We start from the raw sequence: 25,315 nt of genomic DNA on the forward strand, positions 1-25,315 counted from the left end.
AATCACCTTTCCAGTTAACTTTTGTTATCTAATTTGTTTTATTTTCTATGTATCCTTTTGTTGAAAAGCATACCCTGCTCAGGAGCAGCAATGCGCTATTGGGATCTAGCTGCTGATTGGTGGCTGCACATATTTCTACTGTTATTGGCTCACCCTATGTGTTCAGCTAGCTCTCAGTAGTGCATTTCTGCTTCAAACAAAGGATACATAGAGGATAAAGCACCATTGATAGTAGAAGTAAATTGGGGAAGTTTTCTGAAATTGTATGATCTATCTGAATCGTGAAAGAAAAAATGGTTTTAAAGGGACATCAAAGTAATTTTAAAAATCTTATGCATAGGAAACGGCTCTATTTAACCATGCTAACAATATCTATTTGCATGAAAAAATAAAAAAATATTATTTTAAAGCTGTTTAAACTGATAGCAAAACAAACATAAAGTGTATTTTGTGCAGAACCGGTTTGTAAGAAATAAGTTCACTGGTTGATCATGACTCCCACAGCTACATTGATGGACGGTGACATAATTCTCAAGCATAAAACAAAAAGGGGATACTTTGTAGTACAGGAACATCTGTTAAAAAACATGTTATATCATGGATTAATGTTTATAGATCATCATTGTTAGATACCAGCAATTCTTAAAAGCTCAAATAAACTAAGGGCTAGATTACAAGTGGAGCACTAAATTATCACACACGTGAGATAACTAGCCATTACAAGTGGCTAGTTATTGTTGCCGCACATGCCCTCAAAATAGAGGGAATTATAGTTTTTTATTAAAATAAAAAAAAACTAATAAAAAAAAAAAAAAAATGTTTGCTAACAAAACCGCTGCAGTTTTTGGGGTCTAAAGTTGGCGGGAGGGGTGTTAGAAAAAACTTGGCACTGAAAAGTGCCTTTATAATGCGGTCTATTAATATATTGTTATATTTTATTTATATATACTTACCCATTGGAACCTATGCACCCCCCCATGCCCTTTTTCCTTAGCATTTTGGGTATAATACTAATAACAAGAGCGTCTAAACCTAGTTTGCTCATGATGCCACCCCTACAAATCCAGAATTTCGGAAATTATTGCAAGGGAATGGGAAAGACTGGGTATCCCGTTCTCCCCTTCCCCTATTTTTAAGAAAATGTACCCTATAACTGACACCATTCAGGATTCTTGGCAGACGGTCCCTAAGGTGGAGGGAACTATCTCTACTCTGGCTAAGCGTACAACTATCCCTATCGAGGACAGTTGGAGAGTCTTCTCAAATAACTCTGTTCATCAAGGGTTCTTATTACAACCGGCGACCTGCATTGTAACAGTCACGACTGCGGCTGCTTTTTGGTTTGACGCTCTAGAAGAGTCTCTTAGGACTGAGACTTCTTTGGAGGAAATACAGGGTAGAATTAAGGCCCTTAAGCTGGCTAATTCTTTTATTACGGATGCTTCCTTTCAGATTGCCAAATTGGCGGCTAAGAGTTCAGGATTTTCCATCTTAGCACAAAGAGCCTTATGGTTGAAATCTTGGTCTGCGGATGTGTTCTCTAATCCAAGCTGTTGGCTATTCCTTTCAAGGGAAAGACCCTATTCTGGCCTGACTTGAAAGAATTAATTTCTGACATTACGGGAGGTAAGGGTCACCTCCTCCCTCAGGATAAGACATCTAAGCAAAGGGGATGACAGAGTAATTTTCGTTCCTTTCGAAATTTCAAGGGAGTCCCCTCTTCCTCTTCCACTAAACAGGAAGGGAATTATTCACAAGCCAAGCCCACCTGGAGACCCAATCAGGCTTGGAACAAGGGTAAACAACCCAAGAAGCCTGCTGCTGCTACCAAGACAGCATGAAGGGGCGGCCCCCGATCCGGGACCGGATCTAGTAAGGGGAAGACTTTCTCTCTTTGTCCAGGCTTGGATAAGAGACGTTCAGGATCCCTGGACACTGGAAATCGTGTCTCAAGGGTATCAGTTGGAGTTCAAAAATTCCTTCCCAAGAGGAAGGTTTCTTCTTTCACGATTGTCTGTAGACCAGATAAAAAGAGAGGCGTTCTTACGTTGTGCAAAAAACCTCTCCTCCATGGGAGTAATTTGTCCCGTTCCAATAGAGGAACATGGGCAGGGGTTTTACTCAAATTTTATGTAGTTCCCAAAAAAGAGGGAACGTTCCGACCCATCTTAGATCTCAAGAGTCTAAACAAGTTTCTCAGAGTCCCATCCTTCAAGATGGAGACTATTCGGACAATTCTTCCATTGATCCAGGAGGGTCAATATATGACTACCGTGGTTTTAAAGGATGCATACCTTCATATTCCTATCCACAGAGATAATTACAAGTTCCTGAGGTTTGCCTTTCTGGACAAACATTTTCAGTTTGTGGCCCTTTCTTTCGATCTGGCCACGGCACCCAGAATCTTCACAAAGGTTATGGGGTCTCTGCTAGAGGTTCTCAGGCTGCAGGGCATTGCAGTGGCGCCTTATCTGGACGATATTCTGATCCAGGCGTCGTCTTATCAGCTGACAAAGTCTCATACCGACATTGTTCTGTCCTTTCTAAGGACTCACGGGTGGAAGGTGAATCTAGAAAAGAGTTCTCTAATTCCACAGACAAGGATTCCTTTCCTGGGAACTCCTAATCGACTCTCTATCCATGAAAATCTTTCTGACGGAAGTCAGAAAGTTAAAGATTTTGAATACATGTTGAACCCTTCAGTCCAATCCTCGGCCGTCAGTGGCTCAGTGCATGGAAGCAATTGGATTCATGGTGGCAGCAATGGACATCATTCCGTTTGCTCGCTTTCATCTCAGACCTCTACAACTGAGCATGCTCAGACAATGGAGTGGAGATTATGCAAATTTGTCTCCTCAAATAGATCTTGATCAGGAGACAAGGAATTCTCTTCTTTGGTGGTTGTCGTCGGATCATCTGTCCCAAAGGGACGTGCTTCCACAGATCCTCATGGGTGATAGTGACAACGGACGGCAGCCTGCTAGGATGGGGTGCAGTGTGAAACTCCCTGAAGGCTCAGGGTGTGTGGACTCGGTCGGAGTCTCTACTTCCCATCAATATTCTGGAGTTGAGAGCAATATTCAATGCGCTTCAGGCTTGGCCTCAGTTGGCTTCGGCCAAATTCATCAGATTCCAGTTGGACAACATCACGACTGTGGCTTACATCAATCATCAGGGAGGAACAAGGAGTTCCTTGGCGATGACAGAAGTATTCAAGACAATTCAGTGGGCGGAAACTGTTATCTGTCACCAATCTACATCCCAGGTGTGGACAACTGGGAGGCGGATTTTTTGAGCAGACAGACATTTCATCCGGGGGAATGGGAACTCCATCCGGAGGTCTTTGCCAGCCTGATTCTCAGATGGGGCAGGCTGGAGCTGGATCTTATGGCGTCTCATCAGAATGCCCAGCTCCCGAGATACGGATCCAGGTCCAGGGATCCTCAGGCCGAACTGATAGATACCTTGGCAGTGCCTTGGTTGTTCAACCTAGCTTATGTGTTTCCTCCATTTGCTCTCCTTCCTCGGGTAATTGCTCGAGTCAAAAAGGAGAGGGCCTCAGTGATTCTCATCGCTCCTGCGTCGCCTCGCAGGACTTGGTATGCCGATCTGGTAGACATGTCATCGCTGCCACTGTGGAAGCTTCCATTGAGGCAGGACCTTCTCATTCAGGGACCCTTCCATCATCCAAATCTAATTTCTCTGCAGCTAACTGCTTGGAGATTGAACGCTTGATTTTATCTAAGCGAGGGTTCTCTGATTCATTCATTGATACCTTGATTCAGGCACGCAAGCCTGTTACTAGAAAAATTTACCATAAGATATGGCGTAAATATCTTTATTGGTGCGAATCCAAGGGCTACTCAAGGAGTAAGATTAGGATTCCTAGGATTTTATCTTTTCTCCAGGAAGGATCGGAGAAAGGGTTGTCAGCAAGTTCCTTAAAGGGACAGATTTCTGCATTGTCTAGCTTGCTACACAAGCATCTGGCAGATGTTCCAGATGTTCAATATTTTTGTCAGGCTCTGACTAGAATTAAGCCTGTTTTTAGACCAATTGCTCCTCCTTGGAGTTTTAATTTAGTTCTTAATGTTCTTCAAGGGGTTCCGTTTGAACCTATGCACATTCCATAGATATTAAGTTATTGTCTTGGAAGGTTTTATTTTTGGTTGCTATTTCTTCTGCTCGCAGAGTTTCTGAGCTTTCGGCATTACAGTGTGATTCTCCTTATCTTATTTTCCATTCCGATAAGGTAGTGTTACGTACCAAACCTGGTTTTCTTCCTAAGGTTGTTTCTAACAAAAATATTAATCAGGAAATTGTTGTTCCTTCCTTGTGTCCTAACCCTTCTTCTAAGAAGGAGCGTCTGTTACATAATTTGGACGTAGTCCGTTCCTTGAAGTTCTTCTTGCAGGCGACTAAGGATTTTCGTCAAACATCTTCTTTGTTTGTTGTTTTTTCTTGGAAACGTAGGGGTCAGAAAGCTAAGGCTACCTCTCTTTCTTTTTGGCTGAAGAGTATCATCCGTGTTGCATATGAGACTGCTGGACAGCAGCCTCCTGAACGAATTACGGCTCATTCCACTAGGGCTGTGGCTTCCCCATAGGCATTTAAAAATGATGCTTCTGTAGAACAGATTTGCAAGGCTGCAACTTGGTTGTCTCTTCACACTTTTCCAAATTTTCCAAATTTGATACTTTTGCCTCGTCCGAAGCTGTTTTTGGGACAAAAGTTCTTCAAGTAGTGGTGCCTTCTGTTTTAGGTTCCTGTCTTGTCCCTCCCTTTCATCCATGCCCTATAGCTTTGGTATTGTATCCCATAAGTAAGGATGACATCCGTGGACTCATCGTATCTTTTAAAACAAAAGGAAATTTATGCTTACCTGATAAATTTATTTATTTTACGCTACGACGAGTCCACGGCCCACCCTGTCATTTTCTAAGACAGGTCTTTAGTTTTTGTTAAACTTCAGTCACCTCTGCACCTTGGCTTTTCCTTTCTCTTCCTAACTTCGGTCGAATGACTGGCGTGGGAGGGAAGGGAGAAGCTATATATACAGCTCTGCTGTGGTACTCTTTGCCTCCTCCTGCTTACCAGGAGGCGATATCACATAAGTAAGGATGAAATCTGTGGACTCGTCGTATCGTAAAATAAATACATTTATCAGGTAAGCATAAATTTCCTTTTTTCAAAATTCTACAAATTTGATACTTTTTCCTCGGCCTAGGCTTCTTTTAGGAGAAAGGTTCTTCAAGCGGTGGTGCCTTCAGTTTAGGTCCTCCTGCCTTTTTTTTCTCCCTCTCTGTTCATTCCGTGTCCTCTACCTTGGGTATTGGTTCCCACTAGTAATTGGAATGACGTTGTGGGCTCTCCATGTCATAGGAAAGAAATCAAAATGTATGCTTACCTGATAAATTTCTTTCTTTCTGGACAAGGAGAGTCCACGATCCGGCCCTCTTTTCTCATTATAATTGGGCAGTTTTTTTCTGTAAAACTCAGGCACCTTTTCACCCTTGTGTTTCTTCCTTTTCCATTTCCTTCGGCTAAATGACTGGGGGTTATGGGTAAGGCAGTTACACTTAACAGCTTTGCTGCGGTGCTCTTTGCCTCCTCCTGCTGGCCAGGCGTTAAATATCCCACTAGTAATTGTAATGACATTGTGGACTCTCCATGTCATAGGAAAGAAAGAAATTTATCAGGTAAGCATACATTTTTTGTTTTTTCACACTCACTTGATATGTAATTAATTGCATTTTTAGCAGAAAATATTATAATGACCATTTACTGCCTCTTTAATGTGTTTGGCACATCAGTATTCTGGCTGGATCTTTGTACTTTAATCTGGAAGATAAAACATTATTGTAAAATTATAGCTTGTACTGAATTGCAATAAAGTCTTTTAAAACATTATGCTTAGTTTTGTTCTTTTCCAACTATACTCACAGAATACATCAACAAGGCTGTAAATGCAATAAGCTGACATTATGCTAAGCTAGTCCTGGTTCCACCTCATTAAACACTAGCTAAGAATGTAAAACTTTCATTTTTTTAGGGTGGAACTCTAATTGCAGTGGGACTTGGTGTGGCAGCTGCTGCCTTTGCAGGTAAGGGGATTTTAGTTATATTTGACACTTCACTTAATTGTTTTATTGTTAGTTTATTTTGTCTGGAAAATTTAATTCTTTGGAATTTTAGATGACTGAAAAACCCCATGGAATTTTTATTGCAACACTAAATTAAAAATACTAAGGCTGGATTATAAATAAAATATAGGGCACCATTACATATGCGGCATCGCCCGCAAAAAGCCGGTGCCACCGATTTTTATGCTATTTTGGTATTACATATACGGCGCTGCATATAAATGCGGCACGTATATTTGACCCGTCGGCCGCTATTTTTGCTCCCATAAGCTAACGTAGAACTGCGTTGCAAATCGGTATCACATATTCAGCTCAAGGACTTAACTAACACCTAAAGCATGCACAATATCTACCTCTGGTAGTCTCTTCTCCTGTTCCTTGGGTTATGGAAGGGGTCTGTTTTCGATGGTCTGCTTCAGTGGTTGCTGGTTCTTTACCCCGGCGTTCTTCCACTCCTTCTACCCAATCATGTGTGATTTTCCAACTTTTTAACCAGCATTTGAAAAAAATCACCTCTTGACGGACAACCTGATTGGTTTGCAGAGATCACGTGAGTGAAAATCACATATGATTGGGTAGAAGGAGTCACCGCAAAAGTGGAAGAATGCTGGGACCGGAAAATGGGTAAAGAACCAGCAACCACTGAAGCAGACCATCAAAAACAGACCCCTTCCATAACCCAAGGAACAGGAGAACAGACCACCAGAGGTCGGGTAAGAGGACCCAGGATACACCCGGCAGTGACTCTGTATGCGCTTTAATATTTGCTCAGGATTCCTTGTATCTGATTACAAACACTGAGAGGAGTAGTCTGAGCTCAGCACTTGGGACTAATAGCTTCAGTAACCTATAGTTGTGGTTACAACTGTTTCATAATCTTTAGATAACCAGGAAGTTTTCATAAGTGTTTAACTTCGTGCAAATTGCATATTTTAGGATTGTTGAATGAATGTTTTATAATGTATATTTTTAATATCGACCAGTAAAATTATTTTTACATTTATACATCATGTTCTAATAAATATAGTACCTTGCCAAATTATTATTTTTATCCAAACTTAAAAAGAATCTGAAACAAATAATTCCATACCAAAGAATGACCTAGCCTGCTCTTCATAAAACAACCATTTTTCATTTCTTATCAAAAATAGTAGTATATATTTTCCAACTCTTAAAAAAATCACAATTATACTGCTAGGCATAAAGTATCATTATAAAACCTGTGGGAAGCAAAATGTAAATTAGATCAACATGACAAGTTTACGTATAAATTATACTGGCACTGCTTCAATTCATATAGACACTTAAGCCCGGAACTGTTTACAGACATTTGGCATGATTTCTTGTGCATTAGTTGAAGTGTAAGGACACGCTCCAGGAAATTATTGCAGTGATAGAGATCCAAAGCGAACAAGCCACATCTGTATGCTAGACAATCCCCCCTATTACCTCTAAGAAAATCCCCCCTATTACCCCTAAGACTTTCAACTGCTCCTCAATGTGTACTCGCTCCATCAGGCTGTCCATAAAGCACCTGCATGGTTCATTCATAACAGGTATTAGCGGAGAGTCCAGCGGGTTCTTCACTTGCTAATGGGGACATTTTACCAAATCAACACAGAGGTCTTATATGCCAAGCAGGGGCTGTAGTTAGTTCATCAATGTTACCAACATTACGCATTTCGCCACTCCCCCTAAAAGGCTGGACATGGGATTTGTCAGATATCTGTTACGGATGAACCACGCGGGTGCCTGAAACACATATAGAAAAATCATATGTGTTTCTGGTTCACAGGGCCTAATTGTCGCTGAATAGTTCTCTTGGATAACATGCCTGCATCCTTAATGTGTTTAGTTAAGATTCTAACAGGCAGTTTCCTATTTTCAGTGCAGATATCTTGAATTTTTCTGTCGGTTCTTGGTGTAGCAACACAATGTTGACTGCAAGTGCCATTCCGTTTTGTGTTCAAATCATCCCCACAATCCATTTTTTTTTCTTAATATTTTTTTAAAGAACTACATGATACACCTACAATTTCAGCAGTGTTTTACTGCAAAATGTTTTTTTCCTTTTAACAAGCTGACAATTTGACCAACTTTCCTTAATGACAAGTCACGTTGTTTACCTAGTTATAAAAACATACATTTGCTAATTTAACAAATATTTTAGTAATATTACATGTAAAATGTGTTTTGTAGATGTTGCTAATATAACATGGAAATAATTTTGTCATTCACAACAAATAACAAATGCAATGCCACTTTAACTAATCAACTGATTAACAAATCAATGAAAATTTGTTGATTCATTGATTAAATATTTTTTTTAAAAAATTGTATTTTTATATTTTATTATCCCTTTAACAAATGAAGGAATGAATCAACTATTTTATTCTCGAATGTTCTTTTTCCAAATTCTTTAAGGTCGCTTTGCCTTTCAGCTATGGAAACCCTTGGGTCACATTATATCCGAAAGTGCTAAGAAATTTCCTACACCAGTAAGTGCTTTAATATGCTCAGCTTCTTTAACTGTCCATTGCTGCAGTAATGTTTAAATAATTACAATCCTTCTTTCTTCCGCACAGAGTCTTTCTTATTACTACAAAGGGGGATTTGAACAGAAAATGAATAAGAGAGAAGCTAGCCTTATTCTTGGTATCAGGTGGGTGTTTTGCATTTCCATATCATTATCATTATCATTATTTTTATTTTGGTAGAAAGATAAACACACAGGGCTAGATTACGAGTGGAGCTCTATCTTAACGTGCACCTGTAAAGGGACAAATTTGCCCGTTTATGAGCGCACGTTAAATAACCAGCGATTACAAGTGGCTGGTTAAATGTAACCGCGTCTCGTTGGTTTCACTTTGCGCTTAGCGCAAGTAACCAGAGGTCAGACCTCTGGTTAAAATATTCCCCAATTGCCCCCAAAATAAAGGGTAATGTGCCTTTAAATGTAAAATAAAGATGTGCATTTAAAAAAAAAAAACAAAAAAAAAAAACATGCACAAAGCAGTTTATAAAGGGTTAAGTGAGGGGATGTAGGGTGTTAGAAAAAAATGACAGTTCCGTTACATTGAGGTCAATGGGGGGACTGTGTTTTCACTTTAAATATCTATGTATAAACGCATATATATAGAAAGATCAAACAAAATCTGTTTTTTGTTGCAAAAAAGGCAGGGATTTCAGCACTCTTTTAGAAATAAAGGCTTCTCAATCATAAATTGAAAGTCAACAATAAATTTATTTGAATACAGCGACATCTCACTCCGTGGGTTCTCCACAAGTCTCACAAAAGATCTAAAGTCTAAAAAAGTTGGCACAACAAGTGTATTTCCAAGTTTACACATATGTTTACAAGTTACACATAATTGTAAACACAAAATATACAGAAAAAACTGACCGGTCAGGGTGAGCACAAGGCGCCATTTAATACCATAGGATTAAATAGGAGAGTCACCTAACCAACTACACCCTGCTGCACACAGTCCCCCAAATGAAAAGTAAAGAGGAATAATCTGGGCAGGTGTTTTAATTGGATCTAAGTTGTTAGGAAACATCTCCTATATTACCAAGTATCATACTTCAAAACAGAACATAACATATTCATGTGTTAGAAGGCTTAGTAGAGCATAAAATAGGCATAGATGTTCAAGCACGATTATATAGGAAAATTAGGAAAGTGAACCGACCAACTACATCCTGCTGCACACAGAACCCCCTTAGTTAAACAATCCTATATATATATACACACAATAAGATAGTATGCATCCCAATAATACATGCAAAGAATGAGTTAGCAAGCTCATAGCAAACATACAGTATAATTGTCAGTGACAGTGATTTGGTGACATTCATAAATATGACATAGCATTAATGTGCAGTTACAAAAGCCATAAGTAAGTCAACTGAGCATTCAGGGTTAATCCGTGGTTAGTGAGTTTTCTTCTCGTCTTTTCATCAATTTTGAGGGACGTCCAGTTCTTGGTAATGTCATTGTTGTGCCATATGTTCTCCACTTGATGATGACTGTCTTCACTGTGTTCCATGGTATATCTAATGCCTTGGAAATTCTTTTGTATCCTTCTCCTGACTAATACCTTTAAACAATGAGATCCCTCTGATGCTTTGGAAGCTCTTTGCGGACCATGGCTTTTGTGTAGGACGCGACTAAGAAAATGTCAGGAAAGACCAACTAGAACAGCTGAACTTTATTCGGGGTTAATCATAGGCACTTTAAATTATGGCAGGTGTGTGATGACTCTTATTTAACATGGTTTTGAATGTGATTGCTCAATTCTGAACACAGCTACATCCCCAGTTATGCAACCACATTATTTTTTTTTTTTTTGTTTACTTCCCTCCACCTTAAAGATTTCAGTTTGTTTTTCAATTGAGTTAACAGGGGTGTGTAGACTTTTTATATCCACTGTGTATATGTGTGTGTGTGTGTGTGTGTGTGTATGTGTGTGTATGTATGTATATATATATATATATATATATATATATATATATATATATATATATATATATATATATATATATATATATATATATATATATATATATATATATATATAATCTGCTCTAGGTGGTTTGCCTTGTCTATCGGCATGAGAACTAGGCTCCCAGTGAGCGCTTGGCTTCTGGGCAATGCGAATACGAGGAAACGTTTGCATTGTACCTCACTTGTAATACCAGCGCACATTTACGTGCACTGCTTTTACTGAGTGTAGCACAAATGTTGAGCTTGCATAAGCGCAATATTGAGCTCCACTCTTAATCTAGCCCACAGTGTTTAGTGGTACTAAATAATACAATAATATTCTGAAGATCTGAGCTACTTTGTCTAATGCAGATAGAACTATTAGTTCTTCCAAAACTGGATTTGATTAATTTTTTAAATCATGGCTGAATCAGTATAAGGTTAAAATCTATTTCAAGTGCATATATAGTATTCTACTTGTTCATAATTTTTATAATTCAGTTAGCATTTCTAATTTAGTTTGTATGCTTTTTTTAGTTTAATGTGTGCACAATATGCCATTCCTTTGTATATCATTAAGCACCTTTTAGATTTTATCAGGAAAATGTTTACTTTTCTTCTGTTATGTGTGATCAGTCCACGGGTCATCATTACTTCTGGGATATTATCTGCTCCCCTACAGGAAGTGCAAGAGGATTCACCCAGCAGAGTTGCTATATAGCTCCTCCCCTCTACGTCACCTCCAGTCATTCTCTTGCACCCAAAGACTAGATAGGAGGTGTGAGAGGACTATGGTGATTATACTTAGTTTTTAGAACTTCAATCAAAAGTTTGTTATTTTACAATAGCACCGGAGCGTGTTATTACCTCTCTGGCAGAGTTTGAAGAAGAATCTACCAGAGTTTTTCTTATGATTTTAACCGGAGTAGTTAAGATCATATTGCTGTTTCTCGGCCATCTGAGGGAGGTAAAAACTTCAGATCAGGGGACAGCGTGCAGTTGAATCTGCATTGAGGTATGTAGCAGTTTTTATTTTCTGAATGGAATTGATGAAAAAATCCTGCCATACCGTTATAATGAACATGTATGTATGCTTTACACTTTAGTATTCTGGGGATGGTATTACACCGGAATTACTCTGTAAAAGTACATTAAACCTTTTATTAGGTATTTTTCATGTTAAACGTTTTTGCTGGAATGTAGAATCGTTTGCATTAATGAGGTACTGAGTGAAAGATATTTGGGCATTATTTTTCCACTTGGCAGTTTGCTTGTGTTAATTATGACAGTTTCGTTTCTCTCTCACTGCTGTGTGTGAGAGGGAGGGGCCGTTTTTGGCGCTCTTTGCTACGCATCAAAAATTTCCAGTCAGTTTTTCTGCATGATCCGGTTCATCTCTAAACAGAACTCAGGGGTCTTCAAACTTCTTTGAAGGGAGGTAGATTCTCTCAGCAGAGCTGTGAGACTTATATAGTGACTGTGATTTAAAACGTTGCTCTGTAATTTTTATGTTTAAAATTTAATTAGTGTTATTTTACTAATGGGAACAAACCTTTGCTAAAAGTTGTGTTGTTTGTTAAGAGTGATGCTATAACTGTTTTTCAGTTAATTATTTCAACTGTCATTTAATCGTTTAGTGCTTCTTGAGGCACAGTACGTTTTTATTAAATAAAATTGTAACCGAGTTGCATGTTTATTGCTAGTGTGTTAAACATGTCTGATTCAGAGGAAGATACCTGTGTCATTTGTTCCAATGCCAAGGTGGAGCCCAATAGAAATTTATGTACTAACTGTATTGATGCTACTTTAAATAAAAGCCAATCTGTACAAATTGAACAAATTTCACCAAACAGCGAGGGGAGAGTTATGCCGACTAACTCGCCTCACGTGTCAGTACCTGCATCTCCCGCCCGGGAGGTGCGTGATATTATGGCGCCTAGTACATCTGGGCAGCCATTACAGATAACATTACAAGATATGGCTACTGTTATGACTGAAGTTTTGGCTAAATTACCAGAACTAAGAGGCAAGCGTGATCACTCTGGGGTGAGAACAGAGTGCGCTGATAATTCTAGGGCCATGTCTGATACTGCGTCACAGCTTGCAGAGCATGAGGACGGAGAGCTTCATTCTGTAGGTGACGGTTCTGATCCAAACAGATTGGATTCAGATATTTCAAATTTTAAATTTAAATTGGAAAACCTCCGTGTATTACTAGGGGAGGTCTTAGCAGCTCTCAACGATTGTAACACTGTTGCAATACCAGAGAAAATGTGTAGGTTGGATAAATACTTTGCGGTACCGGCGAGTACTGACGTTTTTCCTATACCTAAGAGATTAACTGAAATTGTTACTAAGGAGTGGGATAGACCCGGTGTGCCGTTCTCACCCCCTCCAATATTTAGAAAGATGTTTCCAATAGACGCCACCACACGGGACTTATGGCAAACGGTCCCTAAGGTGGAGGGAGCAGTTTCTACTTTAGCTAAGCGTACCACTATCCCGGTGGAGGATAGCTGTGCTTTTTCAGATCCTATGGATAAAAAATTAGAGGGTTACCTTAAGAAAATGTTTGTTCAACAAGGTTTTATATTACAACCCCTTGCATGCATCGCGCCGATCACGGCTGCGGCAGCATTTTGGATTGAGTCTCTGGAAGAGAACCTTAGTTCAGCTACGCTGGACGACATTACGGACAGGCTTAGAGTCCTTAAACTAGCTAATTCATTCATTTCGGAGGCCGTAGTACATTTAACCAAACTTACGGCTAAGAATTCAGGATTCGCCATTCAGGCACGCAGGGCGCTGTGGCTAAAATCCTGGTCGGCTGATGTAACTTCTAAGTCCAAATTACTTAATATACCTTTCAAGGGGCAAACTTTATTTGGGCCCGGTTTGAAAGAAATTATTGCTGACATTACAGGAGGTAAGGGCCACGCTCTACCTCAAGACAAAGCCAAAGCTAAGGCTAGACAGTCTAATTTTCGTCCCTTTCGGAATTTCAAAGCAGGAGCAGCGCCAACTTCCACTGCACCAAAACAGGGAGGAGCTGTTGCTCGTTACAGACAAGGCTGGAAGCCTAACCAATCCTGGAACAAGGGCAAGCAGGCCAGTAAACCTGCTGCTGCCCCAAAGACAGCATGAACCGAGGGCCCCCGATCCGGGACCGGATCTAGTGGGGGGCAGACTCTCTCTCTTCGCCCAGGCTTGGGCAAGAGATGTCCAGGATCCCTGGGCGCTAGAGATCATATCTCAGGGATACCTTCTAGACTTCAAATTCTCTCCCCCAAGAGGGAGATTTCATCTGTCAAGGTTGTCAACAAACCAAATAAAGAAGGACGCGTTTCTACGCTGTGTACAAGATCTATTATTAATGGGAGTGATCCATCCGGTTCCGCGGTCGGGACAAGGGTTTTACTCAAACCTGTTTGTGGTTCCCAAAAAAGAGGGAACTTTCAGGCCAATCTTGGATTTAAAGATCCTAAACAAATTCCTAAGAGTTCCATCGTTCAAAATGGAAACTATTCGGACAATCTTACCCATGATCCAAGAGGGTCAGTACATGACCACAGTGGATTTAAAGGATGCTTACCTTCACATACCGATTCACAAAGATCATTACCGGTATCTAAGGTTTGCCTTCTTAAACAGGCATTACCAGTTTGTAGCCCTTCCATTCGGATTGGCTACGGCTCCAAGAATCTTTACAAAGGTTCTGGGTGCCCTTCTGGCGGTACTAAGACCGCGAGGAATTTCGGTAGCTCCGTACCTAGACGACATTCTGATACAAGCTTCAAGCTTTCAAACTGCCAAGTCTCATACAGAGTTAGTTCTGGCATTTCTAAGGTCGCATGGATGGAAAGTGAACGAAAAGAAGAGTTCTCTCTTTCCTCTCACAAGAGTTCCATTCTTGGGGACTCTTATAGATTCTGTAGAAATGAAGATTTATCTGACAGAAGACAGATTAACAAAGCTTCTAAATGCATGCCGTGTCCTTCATTCCATTCAACTCCCGTCAGTAGCTCAATGCATGGAGGTGATCGGCTTAATGGTAGCAGCAATGGACATAGTTCCCTTTGCACGCCTACATCTCAGACCGCTGCAATTGTGCATGCTGAGTCAGTGGAATGGGGATTACTCAGATTTGTCCCCCACTCTGAATCTGGATCAAGAGACCAGAAACTCTCTTCTATGGTGGCTTTCTCGGCCACATCTGTCCAGGGGGATGCCGTTCAGCAGGCCGGACTGGACAATTGTAACAACAGACGCCAGCCTTCTAGGTTGGGGCGCTGTCTGGAATTCTCTGAAGGCTCAGGGACAATGGAGTCAGGAGGAAAGTCTCCTGCCAATAAACATTCTGGAATTGAGAGCAGTTCTCAATGCCCTTCTAGCTTGGCCCCAGTTAAAGACTCGGGGGTTCATCAGGTTTCAGTCGGACAACATCACGACTGTAGCTTACATCAACCATCAAGGAGGGACAAGAAGCTCCCTAGCAATGATAGAAGTATCAAAGATAATTCGCTGGGCAGAGTCTCACTCTTGCCACCTGTCAGCAATCCACATCCCGGGAGTGGAGAACTGGGAGGCGGATTTCTTGAGTCGCCAGACTCTTCATCCGGGGGAGTGGGAACTTCATCCGGAGGTCTTTGCCCAAATACTTCAACGTTGGGGCAAACCAGAGATAGATCTCATGGCGTCTCGCCAGAACGCCAAACTTCCTCGCTACGGATCCAGATCCAGGGATCCGGGAGCGGTTCTGATAGATGCTTTGACAGCACCTTGGAACTTCAGGATGGCTTATGTGTTTCCACCCTTCCCACTGCTTCCTCGATTGATTGCCAAAATCAAACAGGAGAGAGCATCAGTGATTCTAATAGCGCCTGCATGGCCGCGCAGGACTTGGTATGCAGATCTAGTGGACATGTCATCCTGTCCGCCTTGGTCTCTACCTCTAAGACAGGACCTTCTGATTCAGGGTCCATTCAAACATCAAAGTCTAACTTCTCTGAAGCTGACTGCTTGGAAATTGAACGCTTGATTTTATCAAAACGTGGTTTTTCTGAGTCGGTTATTGATACCCTGATACAGGCTAGGAAGCCTGTTACCAGAAAGATTTACCATAAAATATGGTGTAAATACCTATACTGGTGTGAATCCAAAGATTACTCCTGGAGTAAGGTTAGGATTCCTAGGATATTGTCTTTTCTACAAGAAGGTTTAGAAAAGGGTTTATCGGCTAGCTCATTAAAGGGACAGATCTCAGCTCTGTCCATCTTGTTACACAGGCGTCTGTCAGAAAATTCAGACATCCAGGCCTTTTGTCAGGCTTTAGCTAGGATCAAGCCTGTGTTTAAAACTGTTGCTCCGCCATGGAGTTTAAACTTAGTTCTTAACGTTTTACAGGGTGTTCCGTTTGAACCCCTTCATTCCATTGATATAAAATTGTTATCTTGGAAAGTTCTATTTTTAATGGCTATTTCCTCGGCTCGAAGAGTCTCTGAGTTATCAGCCCTACATTGTGATTCTCCTTATCTGATCTTTCACTCAGACAAGGTAGTTCTGCGTACTAAACCTGGGTTCTTACCTAAGGTAGTCACTAACAGGAATATCAATCAAGAGATTGTTGTTCCATCCTTGTGTCCAAATCCTTCTTCAAAGAAGGAACGTCTTCTACACAATCTGGATGTAGTTCGTGCCCTCAAGTTCTACTTGCAGGCAACTAAAGATTTTCGCCAAACTTCTTCCCTGTTTGTCGTTTATTCTGGACAGAGGAGAGGTCAAAAAGCTTCTGCTACCTCTCTCTCTTTTTGGCTTCGTAGCATAATACGTTTAGCCTATGAGACTGCTGGACAGCAGCCTCCTGAAAGAATTACAGCTCATTCCGCTAGAGCTGTGGCTTCCACTTGGGCCTTTAAGAATGAGGCCTCTGTTGAACAGATTTGCAAGGCTGCAACTTGGTCTTCGCTTCATACTTTTTCCAAATTTTACAAATTTGACACTTTTGCTTCTTCGGAGGCTATTTTTGGGAGAAAGGTTCTTCAGGCAGTGGTTCCTTCTGTATAATGAGCCTGCCTATCCCTCCCGTCATCCGTGTACTTTTGCTTTGGTATTGGTATCCCAGAAGTAATGATGACCCGTGGACTGATCACACATAACAGAAGAAAACATAATTTATGCTTACCTGATAAATTCCTTTCTTCTGTTGTGTGATCAGTCCACGGCCCGCCCTGTTTTTAAGGCAGGTACATATTTTTTAAATTATAATTCAGTCACCACTACACCCTTGGTTTCTCCTTTCTCGTTGGTCTTTGGTCGAATGACTGGAGGTGACGTAGAGGGGAGGAGCTATATAGCAACTCTGCTGGGTGAATCCTCTTGCACTTCCTGTAGGGGAGCAGATAATATCCCAGAAGTAATGATGACCCGTGGACTGATCACACAACAGAAGAAAGGAATTTATCAGGTAAGCATAAATTATGTTTTTTCCATCTTTAACATTGAGTGGACTAATACAATTTTCCCTCTGGGCTAGTAGCTTTTTACCCCCGACTAGTATACTGTAGTGATATTTTTCCACCCCTATATGCATCTATATGTATACATATACTATATGTGTGTATATATATACATACACACACTGAATTTTGAGTACACCCTATTGTACGTTAAAATCTCCATGGGCAAACGCTGGCATACTGGAGTACAACAGGGTGTACTGAAGAGCTCAGGGACTTATATACTGTATATGTCAGGTGATGTAACTATGTAATAAATAAACTGCCAAAATGTGTGGCCTTGTCAGTTGGGCCCTTAGTCTCAGGCTGGTCCTGACCGGGTACAAATTCTTTTGTTTAAGACCTATTTCAGACACGTGGCGCCTGCTATGCCTGGCTGGTCCGGTTAGGGTGCAGAGTGTATTACGGTACCAACAGGATACCAGGGAACAACGTCCTGCATAGGGAATCAGCAATTCACAAACCAGCCAGTTTTCAGGTTTAAACAGAATCTATCTTTATTAAAGGCTGAATGCCTAGTATTTATACAGGTTTTGACCCCAGATGGGGGGGGTTGAATATAACCCTGGCTTCAGGTTACAGAGGGCATTGGTTAAACAGTAAAGCAAACATATGAACAATGCATCAAACCTCTAAGAATTGTCTATTCACAGGTAAAACAGATTAACATATTAAGTACTCAGACAATCTGATGGTGGGCAGTCTAGTTAACATAATCACACAAGGACACAATCAGTTTACCTAGACAGACTCCTGAGACACAATCAGATCTTAAACATACATAGAATACATCTTATTACAGAATATAGGAACAGTTCTTATTAGCTATAAAGTCTTTTATGCCCACTTGGCTTATAGAGTCACAATTGCTCCCACAAGGGGCACTCACACCCTGTACCCATCCTGTATTTATGGATACAGGGTGACATAGACATAAGACAGAGTTATGAAAGTACATGGGGTGTCCAGCATATAAAATTCCATATTTCCATGCAGTCTCTGGGTATCCTTAAGCCCATGTACCTCCAGCCCAAAGAATGTTCCATAACAGGCCCTCCAATGTACAGTGGCGAGATTGGTTTTGTCACATCGTAGTTCCCACTAATATTTGTTTTTGTTTTACAAGTTTTCAGCTAGCATGGTCTGTGATTTGTCTAGGGGCATGGAGGCTCGTGTTCGGTCCTCATTAGCCTTTCAATCTAGTGACCGATACTCCATTGGTTCCGATTCGGGATCCAGAGTGTTTCCTTCCCGTTGGGTTAGAAGTTGAAGATTTTAAGGTCCTTCGTGCAGCCAGTTCCTGGTGGTCTTGCCTTTCAAGGTTACTTGGGACTGTCCCTTTTGGGGCTTATTCCATCTGGAGGCCTCTTCCTTCAGGTCAAGGCTGTTTGGACTTCGTCCGTTTTTTTTCTCTGCAGAAGTTGAGGACAGGGAGTTCGTAGTCCATATCGGTGTCGATGAACAGTTGTCTCCTCCTCCTTCCTAGCTTTCGCTTAGGGGATGTTCCGTCTGCATTCGGGATGCTCAGCATTCTTCTTCCTTGGGGTGGTCCTCCGGAAGGTTAATCTGAAGATTATGGAGACTAGTTGTTTGTCTACTCTCTCTTGTAATTCCCTTAGCTTTGGTATTCGTGAAGGTAGTCCTTGGGGCCTTTGGGCTCTAGGTGACTATGACCTAGCACCTTGTTAGTGGGGAGTTGGCCTCCTGCTAGGGGCATTCTCTTCCCATTGGTTTGGGAATTTTATTATTATAGTAAGTTATGTGCCCGTTTCTCAGGTCTAACTCGGATATCATCCCTGTGAGGTCTGAATCTTCAGACGTGGTATCTTGTGCTCCCTGGAGGGGTCGTCCGTTTTCAGATGGCTCTGCCTTATGTCGGATCTTTATGGACTTATGATCCTGTAGACTGGTTCAGGACGACCCAGTTTCCAATGGGGGCTGATTTTGTTATTTGGAGTGTGCTCCTTTTTTATGGGGATTTTTTCACTGTTGTATCATCAGTGTTGATCTGGATGATTTTCATTCAGTCTTTGACTGATTAGTTTACGGCTTTCATTCCCTTGAGGGCATGTGTGCCGTTTCTTATTTGGGCCCTCGCCTTTGGGGGGGGGTTGCCTCCTTCAGCAGTGTGGTTTCCTCTCTCTGGAGATGGCCAGCGCTAGTGGTCCGGTAGATGGCTTAGCCACCAGAGGAAGTTTGAATCCAGTTGCAGCTGATTCTTACCTTAATCTGCATGACAATTTGTTGATTTTGATCCTGCCTTGGGGCAGGAGGAGCGGAGTCTTTTGGGCGCACGAGTTAACGTGGCAGCTTCATACTCTGAGGGTTGTGTATTCGGGTCCCTCTCAAGCACTTGTTAAAACACTTGTTTTCTGAGCAGGTGCCTTTTATTTAGAAGGCAGCAGTGTGCTTCTCTGTGGCTGTTCGACCAACTGTTTGGAGAGTACACTCCGTGTCGAGACTGTCAAACACAGTTGTGCCAGGTCTTTTTAAGATCTATTTTGCTCTTTTCTATACCCCGCAGTCCTTGAGGGTTTTCCTTGGAAGTGCCTTAGGTTTATAGCAAAAGGGTTGGACCAGCTGTAGTAGCCAGATGGTTTGCCGTTTGAAACAAGCTGCAGCGATTTGCACCTTGAATGTGTGCTAGCACACCTGAGCTCTGTTGGGGTGGGTCATTTCCCATTTTCTTCCATTCCCTGGGGGGCTTGGAGTTGCTTTGTTACCCCTGTCTATCAGACATACCTGTCGCTTGGGCTAGTCAGCTGTTGGAGCAGGATTTGAAATCTGTTGCTCTGCAAATTTGGTCCTCAAGTCTTCTAGGTTTGATGAGCCTTCCTTGAGGGGTTCTGCTTCTTTTCCATGTTTAAGATTTTGTGGAAAGGACTGGCGGCGTCCTCTGGTTAGCTGAATGCCTAGCAAGCTGTTGGTTAGGATTTGACCCTATCTTCATCTGTTTCCACTTGCTTGCATATATTCAAATTTCTAGATTCATCTTCTGATGACAGCAGCGTTCTGACTCTCAGGGGTTGCCATCAGGGGATTCCCTATCTGAGTTGCTGCACAAGGTTTACGGTTTTTTGAATACTTGGATATTCTGAGCTGTCCTTAACGTTTTCTGGGGTTTTCATCTTCAGTTACCTTCTAGGGTGCGGATGCACTTTGGTTGTGGATGATTCTCTTCTCTTTTTCAATCTTTGGGTCTTGATCCCATGGATTTTGAGCATCTAGGGTTGGGCGTTGCCCCCCTTGTTCTACGAGACCGGTTGGGTCTTGGTTGGCTTGGCCTCAGGGTTTTTCGCCCTGTGTTCTTTGAGGCTCGTTTAAGCCCTATTTAGGGTTTTTGTTGTGCCCTATTTAGGGTTCTCTGGAATCCTTTATGGATGTCTTCTCCGTGCATACGGCTGTTTGATCCCTTTCTCTAGTAAGAGGTTTGTTGTTTGGAGACCGACTGGCGGTTGATGGAGGCTGTTGGCTCAGTCGAATCTAGTTCCTGCGGTCTCTAGCAAGGCTTATGGTCTATCTGTGGATCTGTGTCTTTTATTTTTTTTTCTCTGCTTCGGACAAAGCTGGGGTTTCTGGTGTAAGGGTTTTAGGCCTGGTGCCCTCAGAATGGGGCCGTCTTTTGTACCCTCCCGTTTTAGCATTCAGTGTCCTCTATAGCTTGGGTATTGTTTTCCCAAAAGTAAGGAATGTAGCTGTGGACACTCTTCCGTTTATGAAGGAAAAACATAAATTATGCTTACCTGATAATTTCCTTTTCTTCAGATGGAAAGTACACAGCTCCCTGCCCGTAATTTTTCTGAGGGCGTTGGTTATTTTTATTCTTCTGGCACCTTTTTTCACCCAATGCTTGTTCTACTGTTCCTTGTTCCTCGGCAGAATGATTGGGGAATGGGGGATGTGGGAGAGGTATTTAAGCCTTTGGCTGGGGTGTCTTTGCTTCCTCCTGGTGGCCAGGTTCTGAATTCCCAAAAGTAATAAATACAGCTGTGGACTCTTTCCATCTGAAGAAAAGGAAATTACCAGGTAAGCATAATGTATGTCCCCTTAAGATCAAAGCAATTAGACAGATAACTAAAAACAAAAATAATTCATCATATGATATATATATATATATATATATATATATATATATATATATATATATATATATATATATATATATATATATACCAAACTTTCTAACATATTAAAGTGATAGAAACGTGGTGATAAGATATAATCTGATCACATAGTATAAATGCTGAATACTCAGAAGCCGCCGTCTGAACACTGTGTGATCTCAAACCTTTGGGCTAAAAACAAGCCCTTCCTGAGGTTACATCTGCTGTTTAAAAAGCTTGATGTCAAAAAACCTTGGTTTAGAGGCTTTGTATATATTAGAAAATAGTTAAAGGGCTCCCCGATGTAGCGGACGTGGGTCCCGAGTCTGTTGCGTAAAAGAACACACATTTCGTGCCATAGCATCTGTATGTCCAGAGCTGCAAGTGAGCCGTACAAACCTTGGATCAGTCCGGTGTAGTGTATAACGCTGTGAGTATGAGGAAAGACAGTGATATCATCTGTCCAAAACGTGGAGACCCTGGGAACCTTCGAGCAAAGAAAATCCAAATCTGAAGATGCGTCTCACGAGCCTACTCGTTTCGTGCCTCATCCTGATTAGTGAATCCATGTGAATAGAGATATTATGCCATTGTAACACCACCTTGTTTTTCATATATATGTTGTTTGTACAATGTGTTTAGTTAATTGCTTAAAAATCTATTTTTCTTTGGATTTTGTTTAACATTTTTTGCATCCATATAGAAACATAGATATTGACGGCAGATAAGAGCCATAGGCCTAGCAAATCTGCCCGATATTACCTAACGGTATAAACCTCCTGAGAATGTCAAGGGACGCCCCATCGTCTCGGGAATTGGGTCTTTGCTCAGCCCCTTGTCAGAATGGCTCAACACTATTCTTCAAAGAACAGTGCAGGGGATTCATAGCTATTTAAGGGATACTACTCATGTTCTGTCCTTACTCAGGGATTTTCAATGGCTGGAAGAATATAGTTGGCTCACCATTGATGTTGTGTCCCTTTTTCAAGCATACCCCACGAAAAAGGGCCATTGAGTTCTTCCTGGACTTGGACAATGACATGACCCGCGCCAATAAGGAATTTGTTTTGCGGGTAACACGATTTTTACTAGAACAGAATTTCTTTATGTTCGAGGGCACATATTATTTACAATTTAGAGGTACAGCGATGGGGGCCAAGTTTGCCCCCTCGTATGCAAACATTTTTATGTGCTGGCTTGAATCTAAATTTGTGTACTCAGACACTATAAAAGATGATGCTCTCTCTCATCCGGTTAAACGTTTTATTGATGATCTCTTGATCATCTGGAGATCAGGGAAATCAGATGCTGAACGAGTTGTCCAGTACCTTAATGAACAAGACACAGGAGTCATGTTTACACATGAATGGAATAAAGAAAAAAAACGTCTTTCTGGACGTTGAACTCTCAGGGTCGACTTTGACAAAGAAGGTAAAAACTAACCTGTATCGTAAAAAGATTGCTGGTAACTCCATCCTCCATGCAAAAAGTGCGCACCACAAGCATGTGTTTAAAGGTATTATCAAGAGCCAGTTCATCAGAGCTAAGAGAATTTGCTTTGATAGTTCTGACTATTGCACACAAAGCACTGAACTTAGAAGAAGATTTAGAAACAGAGGTTACTGCACCAATCAAATCAACAAAATCTCTAGAGAGATAGGTCTCTTAAACAGACAAGACACCCTTTGAGCAAGCCTAAGAAGACTCAGACTAAACAGCCTCTTTTTATTACCAAATATTCAACTCAGTCTTCTGAGATTTGCACCATTATTAAAAAATCTAAATGCGTGCTCTCTAGGAACCTAACGATGGGAAACATTCTTTCCCCCAGTAATCTAAAAACTCCCAAATAGAGATAGCTCATGGCTATCGGCCAATGGTACATATCGGTGTGGCCATCCTCGTTGCAAGTCCTGTGACTACCTCACAACAGGTAAAGAATTTTACTCCTGTGTCACAGGACAAACGTTCCAAACCAAGGGCTGTGTCATTTGCTCTACTCATTATGTTATCTATCTTATAAATTGCATAGAACACAAACTACAATATGTAGGAATGACCAGTCATGATGTGAGGACCCGGATCAGAGAGCATCTGGGTTATATTACCAACGATAAGAGATGTTCAGCCCTATCAAGACACTTTCTAGATGTACACCATCAAAACACTGGCACTTTCAGATGGAGGGCTATAGAACATGTTAAGATTCCCAGCAGAGGGGGTAATAGAGAGAAACTCCTGTCCAAACAGGAAATATACTGGATATTTAAATTGGACACACAAGTACCCAAAGGTTTTAATTCCGAAAATGACATCGTTCATTTTTGGAAGTAGTTATTTCCATCAATATATTCTTTTCCATACATATATACATATACCTTCAATATATATTGCCCTGTAATATATAAATATAATTATATATAAATACAGGAAACCAACAGATAGATGCAGCTACCTCCACAGCTCCAGCTCCCACCCCAATCACATTAAAAAATCCATAATCTACAGTCAGGCTACAAGATACCACATAATTTGCTCAGATACCAAGGACCGTGACAAACACCTCATCACACTGTCCCAATCATTCAGAGAAAAAGGTTACAAAACAAGGATTATAAATAAAAAAAATTAACTCTGCCCTCAATACTCCACGTGAACACTTACTACAATACAGGGAGAAGAAAAACATATCACGTATCCCACTAGTAGTCAAATACAACCCAGCTGTGGAAGGGATACGAAAAATCATAAAAGACTTACAGCCACTACTCTTAGAGGATCCCACACTCAAAAAAATCTTTCCAAAACCCCCAATCCTGGCATACAGACAACCACCTAACCTAAAGCAGAAACTGGTACATAGGAAGCTACCCCTTGAGAAAAAGAACACTCAGAATGGAACCAAGTGCTGCTATAAAGCACTCTGCAAACTGTGTCAACACGTTTGTGAAAGCAGCACAGCAAACCACAATAATAAATCTTATAACATTAAAGGGGCATATTCATGTATATCTGCAAATGTGGTATACATGATACATTGCACTGCATGTGAAATGGGATGCTATATTGGAGAAACAAGCCAAAAACTGCACCTTCGAATGAACTTACACAGACACTCAATCAAAAACCACTGTGAAACAAAATACTGCACCCCTGTTGGTCACCATTTCACCCAACCTGACCACTCCATCCAAAACCTCAAAATTCTCAGAGGCAACTTCAAAAACACCATGGAAAGAAAAACCTTTGAAATGAAAATGATAATGCACTTCAACCTGTTTAATTCTGGACTAAATGTGGACTCTGGATTCTTAACACATTATCAAAAATTTTTGTAATATACTTTCATTTAGTCAATTACATTGTATATTCCACATTCTTTATACATAGGTACACAGGTAAGCCTATGTCCACACTTTTGTCTTTTTTTTTTTTTTTTTTTTTTAACTTTTGTACTCCCCCTGTATATACAATTTCACATCTTTATAGATATTGATTCAATGTTGATATATAACTTTATGTCAGTATATGCTCTATGTGTAGCTATATATTTCCCCTGTCTGTTCTCCTACACTGGACACTGTCTGCCTGTTACCTAAGCCCCCCTCATGATTTTTACGACACCTCCTCCTCTCCCTGCACTTTCTGTCTTCTTAGCTATTCTGTGTTTTAAGATATAATCTGTAAATTCCATTGAATTGGTCAGTATTGCTTCAGACTTGATAAAGGAAGGAACTCTTCCGAAAGCTTGTCAACTTATAAATGTATAGTTAGTCCAATAAAAAAAGTATCATTGCTCAATGCAATACTCTTGTTGTTTTGATATATAATACCCAGTTTATAATGTAAGTCAATGGGAAGAGAGGGAGATAGGTTCCAGGCCCCTCTCAAAATTGTCATAAGTGACACCTAATACATTATTTTTAAAGCTTTGAAATGAAGACTTTAAATTCTAAACAGCATTATAAACCTAATAAAATCATCACACAACACAGAATATACAATTAAACAAAGTTAAATGAACAAAAACATTTGCTAAACAGCATTATAAAACTAATAAAATCATCA

General features: G+C 40.8%; 1 protein-coding gene across 2 annotated transcripts in view; it reads left to right on the forward strand.

Annotated features, from left to right (window-relative positions):
- The window catches only part of DNAJC15 (DnaJ heat shock protein family (Hsp40) member C15), a 156,188-nt gene that overhangs the window by 20,742 nt on the left and 110,131 nt on the right, over window positions 1–25,315 (forward strand). For both annotated transcript variants that reach the window (XM_053707977.1, XM_053707976.1), the window contains exons 2-4: window positions 6,053–6,104; window positions 8,568–8,641; window positions 8,729–8,805. In XM_053707977.1, coding sequence (XP_053563952.1) covers window positions 6,053–6,104; window positions 8,568–8,641; window positions 8,729–8,805 — 203 coding nt within the window. The remainder of the gene's footprint in view (window positions 1–6,052; window positions 6,105–8,567; window positions 8,642–8,728; window positions 8,806–25,315) is intronic.

The sequence above is a fragment of the Bombina bombina genome, chromosome 3 (genome assembly GCF_027579735.1).
Source record: "Bombina bombina isolate aBomBom1 chromosome 3, aBomBom1.pri, whole genome shotgun sequence".
Lineage (NCBI taxonomy): Eukaryota > Metazoa > Chordata > Amphibia > Anura > Bombinatoridae > Bombina > Bombina bombina.